Below are 14,868 nucleotides of genomic sequence, written 5' to 3'. Positions count from 1 at the left end.
GAACGAATTTTTCCACCTAATTTTCTGAGGCACGAGTGTGTTGCTGAACACATGTACATACAACGTGTGTACATGTTCTTTGTATACAGCAAGGCAGTTGTATGGTTGATTGACCAAGGTTAGCAGGAATGGCTTCCTAAATGATAGTAAAAATGATAATAATAAAAGAAGTAAACACATTGCCTACGTATGTGGCAAAGAAGAACAATACCAATCTTCTCTTTCTTATTTTAGTTTTTGGAATTAGTCAGGAGAACAGAACCTTTATTTTTCTGATATTTCACATGTACAAATTTAAACATATTAAGTCAATGGATGTAGACGTCAAGATGCGTTTCTAAGTAAAAATCGGGTTTACTTTTAATAGTAAACAGTGTCTCTAGCTAAATGTGTAGATGTTGGCTACACTTTTCAATTTTTTTTCCAGGTTTCTATTTCAATTCCAGTTAGCTCACATGGAGTGTGATGTTAGTTTCAGGTGTACAATATAGCGATTCAATATAGCATTTGATTCAATATCGCACTTCGGTATAACACCCAGTGCTCATCACAGGTGCCTTCCTTAATCTCCATCATTTAAAACCTATTTGGCATAAATACCATTGCAATGCAATTCTGAGCACAACCACCAGGAGTTGGCACACACTGCATGGGTCGAAGGCATGGTTTTCCAACTCCCCTGAGACCCCAGTCCCATGCTCAGTGTCCTTGGACCACCCGCCCTTTGACTGACTGGCTAAAAACTCAGGGGTTTATCTTAGTTTGAATCATTCTCTTACATAGCTCACAGGACATGAGAAAGCAATCTGCTAATAAATAAAGTGTATTGTAAAGTAATCATATCAGGAACAGCCAGATGAAGTGACTCCTAGAGCGGCATCTGGGAGGGTCTCAAACATGAGCCTTCCGTGTCCTCGGGGCATGTCGCTTTCCAGGCACACCAGTGTGTATCACCAACCTGAAGCTCTCCTGAGCTCTGCTCTCCAGACTTCCCACTGGGTCTTCATTACGGAGGCACGATCCATTCAGTCCCTGGCTACAAGACTCGATTCGGTCTTCAGCTCCTTACCCCACAGAGGTTGGGAGGTCAGGGTGACATCATCTGGCTCAAAACCCCAAGCCGCTAAGCGCATGGCTGTCCTCCCCACATGCACAGCCACCACCCTACTTTTTGATACACATGATCATAAGCAGAGCTACCATAAACTCCGGTGTGGTCTAAGGAGCCCACCTGGAATAACAAAGACGGTCTTGTCAGAACAGTCCAAGGGTAGGGGGTTACTGTCTGGATACGAGGAACAAAGAGCAGACAGTTCATTTACTACACAGAACCACATATTAACAGTGCGAGCAGAGAATACACCACTATTTTGATTCTTTATCATTCTGAGATGTCACATATAAAAGGAATAACAAAAAACTACTTAGTAAGGTCTTAAGAAAATATAGATGATGTGTAAGTTTTATAACATTGTTCTCTGTCCTCATAATATCTGCCTTTGATCACAGTATTTTATGACACATGTTGGCTCGAGTGATTTTTATAATAGATGTGGTGGCATAGAGGTACCTGAGCCTAAAACATCTCTAAGATAATCGTCGATACGTAGCCTGTATTCTTTTCCGAAATAGAAATAAGGATTCGTCATGTGTCAAGGTTGGGATTAAGAAATTCCTCCGAAAAAAATCATCATGGAGTTTGCTGTTGCTATCAACTTTCTTGCAAAATGTAAGATGCAAACTTCTTGTAAAAGTTCTAACCAAAAATGCAAACTGCAGATGTATTGTAAAATTCCTTGCAAAAATGCAAAGATGTAAGCTTTTAAGAAAACTAATATTAAGTTAAATAAAAGCGGGTGAGCAAGCAATGTGATCAAAAGAAAAAGTCACTAATAAATAACATGTGAAGATATAAATCCAGTTTGAAGTCATCTAATTGGAACTAATCACATGATACATTATTTTATATAATGTCTTCTACCAAATTAAAAGAGTCTGTCTGACAATCTTTTCCCATGCACTTAGATTGAACTTCTTTATACTTAAAATCAATTGCATTAAATAATATACAGTGTTACGCCATATGCAAGTATATAATAATATTATGATATTGCACACACACTTCTTTCTGAAGTTAAACAGACCACTTACATCTTGTGGTTTAATATTCCAAGGTTTATGTATTTTTGAGATAACCTGATAATGTTTGAATGGGGGTGATTTGGTTGTTTCTAAGACCTTCTCACCTTCCAAGAGAATAGCATTTTTTTGTGAGTGAGCCTAGTCAACCACATCCTCCTCCTCTGGGCTGCTTTCAGCCTTTGTCACAAATGCATATTGTGGGAAAAAATATCAGTGAGAGCCACGTTCACAAATTCAGCATTTTTTACAGTTGTAGCCATTGTGAATAACAAGGGTATGTTCAATGGAAAAAAATAATTCGTGGTTTATGAATATGCCCAGTTGAAAAAATAATCGAGAAAATTCCTGATTTATACTCTACACATACATGACAATAGTCCCCCCTCACCTGTACTTTTGCTGTACGTGGTCTCACTTACCCATGATCAGCCACGGCCCTGGAAGAAGACAATCCTCCTTGTGACGTATTAGCTGAAGGTCAATGCTGACCTATAGCTATATATCGCATGCCTGCATCATGCACCTGACTCTGTCCCACCAGGTGGGCATCTTACCGTCTCGCACTATCACAAGAGGGGAGCCTGCAAGACAGTAAGATATTTTGAGGGAAAGACCACATTCACATAAATTTTACTATGGCACCTGTTATAATTACTCTGTTATTAGTTGTTGTTAATCTCTTACTGTGCCTAATTTATAAGCCACACTTCATCATGGGTGTGCATGTGTAGCAAAATGCATAGCATACACAGGGTTTGGTACGTTCCGTGGTTCCGGGCGTCCGGGGGTCTTAGAATGTACCTCCTGTGGATAAAGGGGACTACTGTGTACTATTTTATGTAACATGGTGACGGTGGAGAAAGTGCTTCTCTTACATAGTTGTATATGGACCCTTTGGTTTCTCTGTTATTTTACTTACTGCTGCCCAAGGGAAGAGTAGTGGCCTTTCTGATGGTGAGAGCCTCTCGCTCTTGGACTCGGGTACATAATGAGCACACCGCTGTGGAAAGGAATGACGTCACAGTCATAGCACTCATTCATCCTCGGAACAGTGGACCAGGCAAGGCCTGTGTGTCTCTTTCCTTCCCTATGATTCGGCCGAGACCAAGTGTGCGAGGGTTCTTCTGTCTTTGCACCGCGAGCTTTGGGGGAAATTATCTTGGGTTCTGATTCCTAGCCCACTGTTTCTCTCTCTCCATCTCTCTCTTTCGGCACACACACCGCTCCAAGTGAGTCCCAAGACAGACGCTGGTGTGGCCCCTCATGCTTCACCCGCACACCGTCGGAAGCCCGGCTCCTTTTTCGTTTGAGGGGTATGTGGCATTTGTCCGGATTTAAAAAGAAGAGCTTTATTTTACTTCTGGCTATGATCTTCTCTTTATTCACTATCGGACAGACTCCTGAGGCCATGAAGGATGAATGGTTTCAGACCCAGTGCACACAGCAGGGTATCTTCCTGGCTGGAGTTAATTTTGTGAGGGATGGCATGAATTTTAAGATTTCATTGTGACTGCCTTTCTTTTCCCATTGCTTGCTGGGTGTGTTTGGAACAGTCGGGACCCCACAGAGTGGATGAGCAAGACGGTAGCTGGTCAGGTCAGAAGGCTGGGCACGTACGTGGGAACTGGGGACCTGAGTAATATAGTGACGGCAGTGAGAACCAGGTTTCTCCGTATTTGCTGAAGGAGTTAGAGACATGGAAATGAGGCAGGCTACTTGGATTTGAATTAGAGGTCTCAGCGCAAACTCGTGGTTTTAGTGTGTATAGATGAAACTACACATGTAAGCCCGCGCATGTGTGTGTGTGTGTGCGCGCGCGTGCGCGTATTTCCCACCTCTGTCTTTTGGCAGATGTCAAGCAGCACCCCGGTAGCCAAGAACCCCTCTGGCACCCAACGCTGAGTTTCTGGATATCAACTTAATACTGTTTTTCCCTAGAGGAGCAAATATTCTTGGAGAAATGAAGCCTCATTTTTCAGGGCTCTGGTAGGGAAAAAACATTACACACACACACACACACACACACACACACACACACACACACAATGAGCTGCTCTGTATAAAATAGAAATCTATGAGTCCATCCCAATATAAGTAGCCACATGCATAAACGAAATGAATGAAGAAGAACGATTTCCCTCACGGCACGCAAACGAATATGTCTGGGTGGAAGGTGGAATGAGAGGATCATCATGGGGCAACTGCTCCAATGATAAGCAGTTCAAACCAGAACATCCATGCATGCTAGAATTGCTGGGCCGAATTCTGATGAGAAATGGCGCATTCGCGGTCTCGTTGCATCTCCCCGCCTAACTGGTTCTCACTGAGAGCAGGAGAGTAGGAACTCCGGAGGGGGGAAGCCCGGCAGATTCCACTTTGGCCCGGCGTCAGTGGTGGGGCCGCCAGTAACGGACATGGTATGAACGGGGGTACCGATGGACCCGCTGTCAAAGCGGGCAGACATCCGAGAGCTTGATTCCTCGTGGGGCTGCACCTGCGCTGCTGGAAAGCACCCCGTCCCGGCCCATCTAACACCAACGCGATGCGCCGAGAGCAGGGTTTGGAGGAACTGCCCCGAAGGAGCCCGTGCAGCCCGAGCACAACAGCCCCCTCGCACCCCCAAGACCGATCGTGGAGCAGATGAGACAACCAGGCAGGAATACAGTGTCAGCTTTTAACATTCTTGCCCAAAACGCATAGGCCGAGTCGAATAGCAAAGACCATCAGACAGACTCAAGTTGAAAAATATTCCACTCAAAAAACGTGCGTGTGTTTTTGGAAAGTATCGAGTTGTTAAAGGCGTGAAAAGACTAAGAAACTCTTCTGGGTGGAAGAAAACGAAGGGAGCCAAAGATTGAATGCGCCGCGTGATCACGGACAGAGTCCTTCTGCTACGAAAGCCAGTATTGGGGGAAATCAAATGAGATCTGTGGATTGCATGTTTGGAACTACCGTGTCTGTGTTAGTTTTTCCTTGATTTGAGATGTTCTGTTGTAAGGAACACACACTGAAGTTTTACAAGAAATGGGCCGTCACATTTGTAGCTTACAAATTGTTCAGAATAAAATAATGTCGTATATACACACATATATAAATTAGTAATAGAGATAAATGTAATTATTATGAAGTATAGAAAGATACAGTGGATATGTGGTGTTTTCGTGCTATATTTGCACCTTTTTAATGTTTGTTTATTTTGAAAGAGAGAGAAACAGGGAAACAGAGAGTGAGTGGGTGAGGGGCAGAAGAGAGAGAGAGAGAGAGAGAGAGAGAGAGAGAGGCAATCCCAGGCAGGCTCCACATTGTCAGCCCAGAGCTCGACATGGGGCTCGATCCCATGAACCATCAGATCATGACCTGAGCTGAAATCAAGAGTTGGACCCTTGACCAACTGAGCCAGGCATCCTGAATCTTTTTGAGGTACAAATGATTTGATTTTTTTTAATGATTTGAAATTTTTTGACAGGAGCTTTTTAAAAATTTTATATGGTAAAAGGATTATAAATCAGTCTTAACATTTCAATACTTTTAAAAGTATAATCAATATTTAAGCTCTTTATTTCTAAGGTACTTTAAAAAATATCCATAAGAGAATATTGAACCCATTTTAAAAGTTTGTTATTGAGTAAAAACAAACAAGAACGAGTAGTTGTTAAAGGTACACATTTTGGGAAAAACAATTGGCTTCTTGAATGAATTGAACTTTTTAAAAAAATTTGTTTGAACAGCCATATATATACATACGTATATATGTATATATACGTATGTATATGTATACATACGTATGTATGTGTATATATACGTATGTATATGTATACATACGTATGTATATGTATATATACGTATGTATATGTATATGTATACATACGTATATATATATGGCTTGTGTTCTAAGCCATCTACAATCATTTTTGGAAGTAGGCAGGCTATAAATTATAAATGAATAGAACAGATCAAAATTCATACCAATTTGTCTGTGCTGAGAGTAGAATCTGTAGGGCTCTAATACCAGTTCTCAGTTTTCTGTGTTAGGTGTTGCTCTATCTAGGTCACAGTAAAACAATATGATCAAAAAGATACTGCCTGTGGCAACACTTTTAAAAATCTCTCCCAGCTGGGTTTTGTGTGCTGGGAATAACTTCCTGTCTAGTGCAGTCTAGAGAGGCCCCCGTGGGCGCTCCTTCACGGCAGGTGTGGCTTGCCCTCCCTCCAGCTGGGGCCAGGTTCTCCCTGCACGGCACCCTCCCAGGCCTCCCTCGCTAATTGGTACCCGTGTGTCTGGTGTGCCCCCGAGGCGTCAAGATCCGGCATCTTTTGTAGAGGAGCGAGTGGTTATATTTCATCCTAGAGCTACAAACAAAGTCATTCAGGCCTTGCTACCGTCAGTAATAACACGTAGAGGGAACCTCACACGGCATTGTCACATACGTGACAATTTATTACTCACATGTAAGGGACTTAATATCATGTTCATTTTAGGGGCACCCAAGTGGCTTAGTCCATTAAGCATCCAACTTCGGCTCAGGTCATGATCCCGTGGTTTGTGAGCTCGAGCCCCACGTTAGGCTCTGTGCTGACAGCACGGAGCCTGCTTGGGATTCTTACTCTCTTCTTCTCTCTGCCCCTCCCCACTTGTGTTCTGTCTCTCAAAAAATAAACAAATAAACTTAAAAATACATATATCATCTTCATTTTACGGAAATGGAGCATATTAAGATGTTTGCGGTGATGAGCTAATTTGTGTCAGGACTCAGGCGTGGAAGCAGGTTTTCTGACCACACCGTAACTCAGTCAACCAAAGACAAGCAAACCAAAAAGTTGCACAATGTGCAGTAAATACCTGTATGTACAGATTCCTCTCCTGGGCCCTGAAGGCTGTGAAGTAAATTTTGGAAAGTAGAAGTTAGGGTCTCGTCTCCCGAAGAGAGCAAATTTGAAAGAACTGAACCAAGCAGGAAGTCCTGCAGAGGAGTGTCGTCCTACACGTGAAGGCGGAGAAAAGCTGTGTTGCTACAGACGAGGGCGGCCTGGGTGGTATCTAGAGGAGAGGGTAACCGGGTCGTTGTCTGCTCTTTGGTAGAAGACGCATGGGCAGAAAGCAAGGAAGGGCAGCACTGTTTAAAGGAGTCTGAGTCGGGGCATCTGGTGGCTCAGTCAGTTGAGCGTCCAGCTCTTGATCTCGGCTCAGGTCGTGATCCCAGGGTCGTGGGATTCAGCACCGTGTTGGGTTCTGCGCCGAGCATGGAGCCTGCCTGGGATTCTCTCTGTGTGTCCTTCTGCCATTCTCCCCGCTCATGCTTTCTCTCCCTCTAAAATAAATAAATATAAATAAAAATTAAAAATGCAGCAGAAAAAGTCATCAGTTACCCCAAGTTGCAGGTAAAACCAGGAGGACAGTAATGCAGACCCTGTCATGGCACCTATTCGGTTAGACTAGTTAGATCAATGGTAAACATGCCATTCTTTCTGCAAAGATTATCTAAAAATACAAAACTGGTACTTGTTACGGCAGCACACTTACTAAAATGCTTGTCGTGAAGGGCACCGGCTGGTGTAGGAAGTGTTGAATCACTATACTGTACCTATACAGATAACACTGTATGTTGACTCTCCTGGACCTAAAATATTTTAAAGTTGGGAAACCACTAGAAAAAGTACATGAGAACACAAAAATAATACCAGAGAGAGAAGACAGCAAACGTCATACACAATGAACAAAAAATGGGTAAAAATCGGTGTTTTTGGTGGAGGTCTCTTTCTTGTCTTGATGTGGACAGGTCTTGAGTCAGGCCAACAAGTGGGTGCCGTGGACGCCTTCCTCTCTCTTCCTCCTAAGTTTCTGTCTGAGGCCTCTTCTCTCTGACCCAAGTCAGCATTATCTACAATAACCAAGATATGGAAGCAGCCCGAGTGTCCACCCATAGATGAATGGATAACATAGATGTACACACACACACACACACACACACACACACACACACTGGAATACTACTCAGCCATAAAAAGGAAAGGAATCTTGTCATTTGCAGTAACATGGTTGGATCTAGAGTGTATGATGCTAAGTGAAATAAGTCAGTCAGAGAAAGACAAATACCAAATGATTCCACCCACATGTGAAATTTAAGAAACAAAAGAGATGAACAAATAAAAAAAGAAACAAACAAAAACCACTCTTATATGCAGGGTGATGGTCACCAGAGGGGAGGAGGATATGGAGACAGGTGACATAGATGATGGCGATCGAGAGTCCACTTATCTCGATGAGCACTGAGTGATGTATAGAATTGTTGAACCCCTACATTGCACACTTGAAGCTAATATGAAAATGTATGTTAGTTACAATTGATTTTTTTAAAGAGGGTAAAATGGGTCAAAAGAAAAGAGAAAGAGCATCATAGGCCTACAATTATGGGAACACCTCCAACAGAAAACATGAGTTGTGAAAGAGAAGAAGCTAGAAATATAGACATTGGTTAGATCATGCAGGGTCTTAGGTCAAATTAAGGAGGCTGCAATTCCATCCTAAGATCATCAAAAATCCATGAGAATTTCCGTATGAAATAATCATATGTCCATTAAAAAAAGAAAGCTTTCCGACTCCTGGGTGGAGAATGAATTGGTTGAGGGCAACAGGAGATTCAGAAAACAGGTCGGGAGAGCGTTGCACTCATCGTACTCACTAGTACTGGCGGCTGGCCCTGGGGTGATGGCGGTGAAGGGGGAGGGTCTGAGGAGGCTGGCCAGAGGGGGCCTGTTGGCAGGTGGCAGGGCGGGGTCGCAGAGAGAAGGAAGCCTGTGACGGGCCATGAGCGGATGCTAACCGCTTGTTGACTGACATGGGGACACAGGAGGTTGGCCAGGTTTTACAGGCATAGATTATGACTTAGGTTTGCACACTCCACCCGCAAAGGGCCTTTGGATACCTGGGGAGGTGAGGGCAGCGGGAGTCTGTACCTGGCTTGTGGACGGAAAGCTGGTGGAGGAAACGGGATCATGGCAACAGAGAGAAGGATGCTGAAGAATCTTCCCTCTGCAGTCACGTTCATCTGTCTTGGATAATTATGGACTCATTTCCTTATTCCGTTATTTAAAACAGCGTTTCCTTCTTTCCACAGCAGGGTTCTGTCCAGTGCGGCTGGTTGTAGTAATTTGCTTGTGCCGTGATGAGGTTCACCCTCATCTTGAAGCACGTGCGTGTCAACACAAGGGGATTTAAACTCGCTTATCATTTCCCGTATTTAGTACATCCTCCCAGAATACTTTACACTTCTGATTGAGGAGCATTTTCCTTGTCCTCAGCCCCCTCCAGTGTCCGCTCTTCTATCACGCTTGTCCCTGCCATCGATACCTCTCCTGCTGACTTTCTGTTTGTCACAACACAAGTCAATACATTTTAAGGAAAGCAAGCATCATGTCCTACACCTGTATTTTCCTCTTCACTCATGCTCAGTTGGAATCGTTTGCAGATCTCAGTGGGAACATTCTTCAGTTTGGATCCCCCAAGGATGGAAAAGAGAATGTGTAGTCAAAAGGAGCATTTTATCAGTATTTCGGATCGGTCCACCCAGGCTAACTGCTCCCCCAACCTCCATAAGACTTGCTCTTTTGAGGTTTTTAAAATATTTTTTGAGTTTATTTATTTTGAGAGAGAGAGAGAGAGCAAGAGAAAGAGAGAGGTGGGGAGGGACAGAGAGAGAGGGAGAGAGAGAGAATCCCAAGCAGGTTCTGCACTCTCAGCGCAGAGCCTGATGCGGGGCTCGAACTCACAAACCATGACCTGAGCAGAAACCAAGAGTCAGATGCTTAACCAACTGAGCCACCCAGATGCCCCTCATTTGAGTTTTTCCCTCTTTGTTCAAGTCAAAACAAAACAAACAAACAGACAAACAAAATGATTGTGTTGTTAAAAGAATGGCACCTGAAAAGCCAGTGCACCAGTGCCTGGTAGAACGTAAGAATTGGTGTGTTCATACCCTGATATGTTAGAGAGATGTCACGTCAGCTTGACGAGGGCAGAGAGATGTGCAACTTTTTGCCGTACTCGCACGAGAGAAAGGCGCCAAAGGACAGAAGCATCAAAGCCCGTACTCAGATTCAGTAGGTTGCGATCAGACAGACCGCAGGGCTTTGTGAACCTGAACAGATAAACCCGTACATTTTTTCTAGAGAAAAGTGAATGCATTTGTGATGTTAAAGTCCCCCACCTGTTTCTTTCAGGAACCACGGTCCCAGCTCTTCTGAACAGCACGTCCAATCAGCTCTGTCTCCACTTCCAGTCTGACATTAGCGTGGCAGCCGCGGGCTTTCACCTGGAGTACAAAAGTAAGGTCCCCTCTTTCTGCATCCGGCTTCCGCTGTTATATTGAGTCATGTTCTGAAAGGAAAAACAAATCCGTGCCCTCATTACATAGTAAAATATCCTCGTCCCAAAACGACTCTCCAAGTTGCATGAAATTGGGTCATACAAAATCTGCCCCCATGAAATACACAGTATAAAGAGCAAACTAATGAGGACATGTCAGTTAGTATCTGGAATCGTTGGATAAATGAAGTTCGTGTCTGGAAAAATTGTTCAGAAGCACAAAAAGTAACCGTGTGTGCTATTCCTGGTTTTCTTGGGAGTGGTGTTTATATTAGCGTCCAGAAACCCAGAAAGTCATCATTTCCAAGCCGATTATGGTCACAGGGCCTCCAAGGTGGGTGGCGCAGGGCTATCACAGAGCCTCGCTGCACGCTGCCCGCTTCGTGTATTACTCATTTTAATTGGAAGAAGGTGTCGCGAAGGAGACGCTAACCTTTTAAAAATGAATGTGAAAAGTGAGTTAATAGTCTGATAAATGGGTTGACAAAGGTCAGATTCACAAATCTTCTTTGGCGTTTGATGACGCAGGTAAACCTTGTAAAAACGAAGTAAGACTTTCCAATGAGAGCCAGGTTTATTTTAGGACGTGTTTTCAAGCGCTAAAAATGCTTAATGTCGATATCCATCTCCTTTAATAAGTGGTTGCAAATAAGCAAATACATGGATGGCTTTAATAAGTGATCTTTTGAATGGAGATAAACAGTTCGCCGAGACGAAAATGCATGCATGTTTTTGAAAGGCCAGATTTCCAGCTGATGATAAATATTCCGGACCAGACACAAACCACAGGGCTGTTTCCCGTTTCGGTTAAATTTCCCTACTTATTACAGGCATTTGTATGCAAGTTTATTCCAATTTATTTGAATAGGACTACTTTGGTGACAGTGTAAAAGGATGGTGTGGGTGTTATTTATGTAGGAAATGTCTGGAAAAAATCTGCCAGTCTGATGCATTTCGTGAACATCTGTAGATAGGAAACTATCAACCTCATTTATGATGGCGCTAATAAATTCGCTAATACTTTCAGCAGTGTTAGAACTGATGAATGTTCTTATCTCTTTCTTCCAAACTTATCTGTGGCTTCAGGCTTTTCACTTACTTCTCATAAAGAGAGGTGCTAGTGAAATGATTAGTCTGCAGTTACGAGGACGTACGATTACAGCTTCAACAATATAATCGTCTGCCTTTCACTCTTATTTCCCGCCCATGCACTTCGTTAGAAGAGGAACACCAAGATATTTCTCACCGAAATGAATCTTATTTACAAATCCACAGCCTTGCTTAATTACTTAACGTGCTTATATTTTAGTTGGCCAAACATAATGCTACGGTCCTGTTTGTTAAGATCCGCTTGGAGTGGCTGTTTTTCGATGCCAGCACCATTCTGATACCACCTGTGTCGTTCGTGTGTTCCCTTACCCTCTGTGTATCTACAGGCGCTCGTTTCTCTGTTCTCATTCTATGTGCAGAGTTTAAAATGTGGGTTATATAACGCGTTCATAGAATTAACCTTAAGAAGGCCAACAGCAAACAGTATAGGGACCGTGGAAATAAACTGCCCGGAGATTGTCTGATACTTTTAATCTCTTGACCTATTTTTGCATCTACCTGAAAATAGGTACCGCCTGTCCACAAGCCTCTAAATCCAGATTTGTTCCTAAAATTGATATCCGTGAGATCATAGTAAAAACAACAAAAGCCCCCGCCCTATGCCAGGTCTAAACATGTCACAGCTCCTTCCTGCTTTGTCCTCAGAAAGCCCTCTTTTTGAGGTACGCCCGGTTTTTACAGGAGAAGGGACACAAGGCAATGTCTTCAGCCTGCACAGGCTCTGGTCACCCTGCTTGTGACCCGCGGAATGCCCAGAGACCCTTCGTCACAAAGGCGCTTTACCAAAGGCAGAAGCAGCGCCTGCACTCTTGCGTTTGACGAACAGTGACACCGAGGGTCACGAGTAGTTGGGGGACACGCGGAAGGGAAGGAAGCCTGCAGGTCGGTGTTGGAGATGCGGCTTGTCTGGCACTGAAACCAGAGCTGTGATCGCTGATCCGCACCTGCTTCTCCATGAAGACTTTCAGTTTCTCATCCAGAAGTGAGCGCCTGGCCCCGGTAGTGATGATGGGCCATCTTTCCGGATGAGCACTGATAGGAATTTCCCCAACAGAAAACAAACATTTTTATCTGAGGGGATGAAGCATAAAATTTTAATGACTGAGAAAGCAATTCCAGGAAGGTCTGATCAGATACGGGTGATCTGGGTTCTCTTGCGGGGTCCGAGCGGAAGCTCAAAAGATCGGCACAGTTGAGCGCGCCACGTTCTGGAAGCCAGATGTCCTTCTTTTAATTTTTTAAGCAATTATTTATTTATTTTGACAGAGGCAGAGATGGCGTGAATGGGGGAGGGGCTGAGAGAGAAGGACAGCCAACCCCAGGCAGGTTCCACACTGTCCCCACAGAGCCTGACGCGGGGCTTGAACCACGAACCGTGAGGTCAGGACCTGAACCGAAATCAAGAGTCAGACACTCAGCTGACTGAGCCACCCAGGCGCCCCCGTCCTTCTTTTATTTTATCTGTCTGGGTAGGAAGTTTGACACGGCTACACAGAGGGACACGGTTGTCACCCTTGCTTTGGGCTCTTTTCTTCAGAAAAACTACCAGAACAGAACAAAACAAATAAGCAAATACCATGGAACCTTAAAGATGTATGTAGGCGATGATGCTGGGTTACCCTGGAAATTACGAAATCTGAGCCGAGGGTGCGTGGCACGAACCTGCCGCTGGGGAACAGTCTGGTGGTAGCCATTCTAGAACTCAGCGGGAAAGAGCAGAGAAGGTTGGATACATATGAACATAAGCGTGTCTGTTGACATACACGATATGTGCCATATACAGCAATAGACCAGGGTTGGTTGACTTCCCTGGAATTGGTGGGAGGAGAGCTAATAAGGGTGAAGCCATGCACCCTGTCGGAGTGTTTGTCTTTGTCTTATTTGAAATAAGGAAGGGCACACCCCCCTGTGTCTGGGTCCCCGAGCTGTTTGAGCCCCTTCCGGACCTTTGGCAGTTTGCCAAGAGGATGGCCTGAGTGTTTCATTCTTTCCCATGCGTGTCTGTCCTGTATTTGTCACAGAGACAGCTTCGTGTCCTGGATCTCCTGGAACAGGATGTTCTTTGGACCTGCTGTCACCTGGGTACCTGCTCCCTCATCCCTTGGACGAGTTCAAGAAAAGTTAGGACCTCGCAGTTTAGATTTTTCTCGTTGTTAAAGTGAAAATAGTGTTTTATTTTTCAGATTTCTATATCCTGTGTGGGAGTGGAAATCCTTTTGTGGGCTTCCCCTTGCCCAAAGATAAATATATAAATACCAAAGTTATTCTTTTAGGTTAACCAGGGACAAGCTTTTCTTGAATGCTCCTTTTTACAATTTTTTTTTTTTTAAAGTGGGCTCCACACCCAGCATGGAGCTTGAACTCACAACCCTGAGATCAAGAATTCCATGCTGTACTGGCTGAGCCAGCCAGGTACCCCTTGAAATGCTCATTATGGAAAAAAATGGTCTATCTATGTCTATCATCCATGTAACACGTACATAATTGTAACACAGTAATATAGGATTTTCATCATAACTGTGAAAATTTTACAAATACTTACAGATAAATTATAGAATTAAATTATAGAATTAAATTATATTACAGATACATTATTAGCAGAATAAGTCCATCTAATCTAGAGCTATTCCCCATTTAGAAATTTTTGAATAGAAACTATTCTGATTTTTACATATACCCATGCTTATTTAATAATCATACGTTCCATGATTAAAACCTTCTCTTTTAAATTACACCATTATTCGGGTGCACCTGATACATAGTTCTGCCTCGCTAAGTTGGAAGATATTTAACCTCAATTCTGCAGCAAACTTTACAATACCCCACTGAATACATCTGTCCTGAGTTAGCATGACGAAGCCATGAGTGAATTTTACCTCCAGCACAAGGCTGCTGCAATTATGCAAGCCCCTTTGGTGCTAATGCATGGCACTTGGTGAAAACAGCACCAAAATCATTGCGTACATAGGAACTTTTTTATTTCAGCATTTTTATCATGAGTTTTTGTTTGTTTGATTGTTTGTTTTGTTTTATTTCCTGTCAACATTCACTACTGGGAAACCCAGTGGAGCTAGTAGAATATTTCTGGAGTCTCTAAGATACAACATTTGGCCCCTAGAAGGCGAGTAAGACAGAGAAGCTATGGTGCACTATAGACTTCACATATCTTATAATACATCACGGGAGCCATTCTTTAGTTTTTTTTTTTTTTTTCTGTTTTTTTTTTTTTTAAACATTTATTTATTTATTTTGCG

The 14,868-nt window shown here is 43.4% G+C and overlaps 1 protein-coding gene across 1 annotated transcript in view; it reads left to right on the top strand.

The window, feature by feature from the left end:
- CSMD1 (CUB and Sushi multiple domains 1) overlaps positions 1 to 14,868 on the top strand; it is a 398,630-nt gene that overhangs the window by 170,149 nt on the left and 213,613 nt on the right. Inside the window, exon 26 of the mRNA XM_032593032.1 lies at positions 10,360 to 10,464. Coding sequence (XP_032448923.1) covers positions 10,360 to 10,464 — 105 coding nt within the window. The remainder of the gene's footprint in view (positions 1 to 10,359; positions 10,465 to 14,868) is intronic.

Source organism: Lynx canadensis, chromosome B1, assembly GCF_007474595.2.
Source record: "Lynx canadensis isolate LIC74 chromosome B1, mLynCan4.pri.v2, whole genome shotgun sequence".
Lineage (NCBI taxonomy): Eukaryota > Metazoa > Chordata > Mammalia > Carnivora > Felidae > Lynx > Lynx canadensis.
This window is presented reverse-complemented; position numbering and strand designations above follow the sequence as displayed.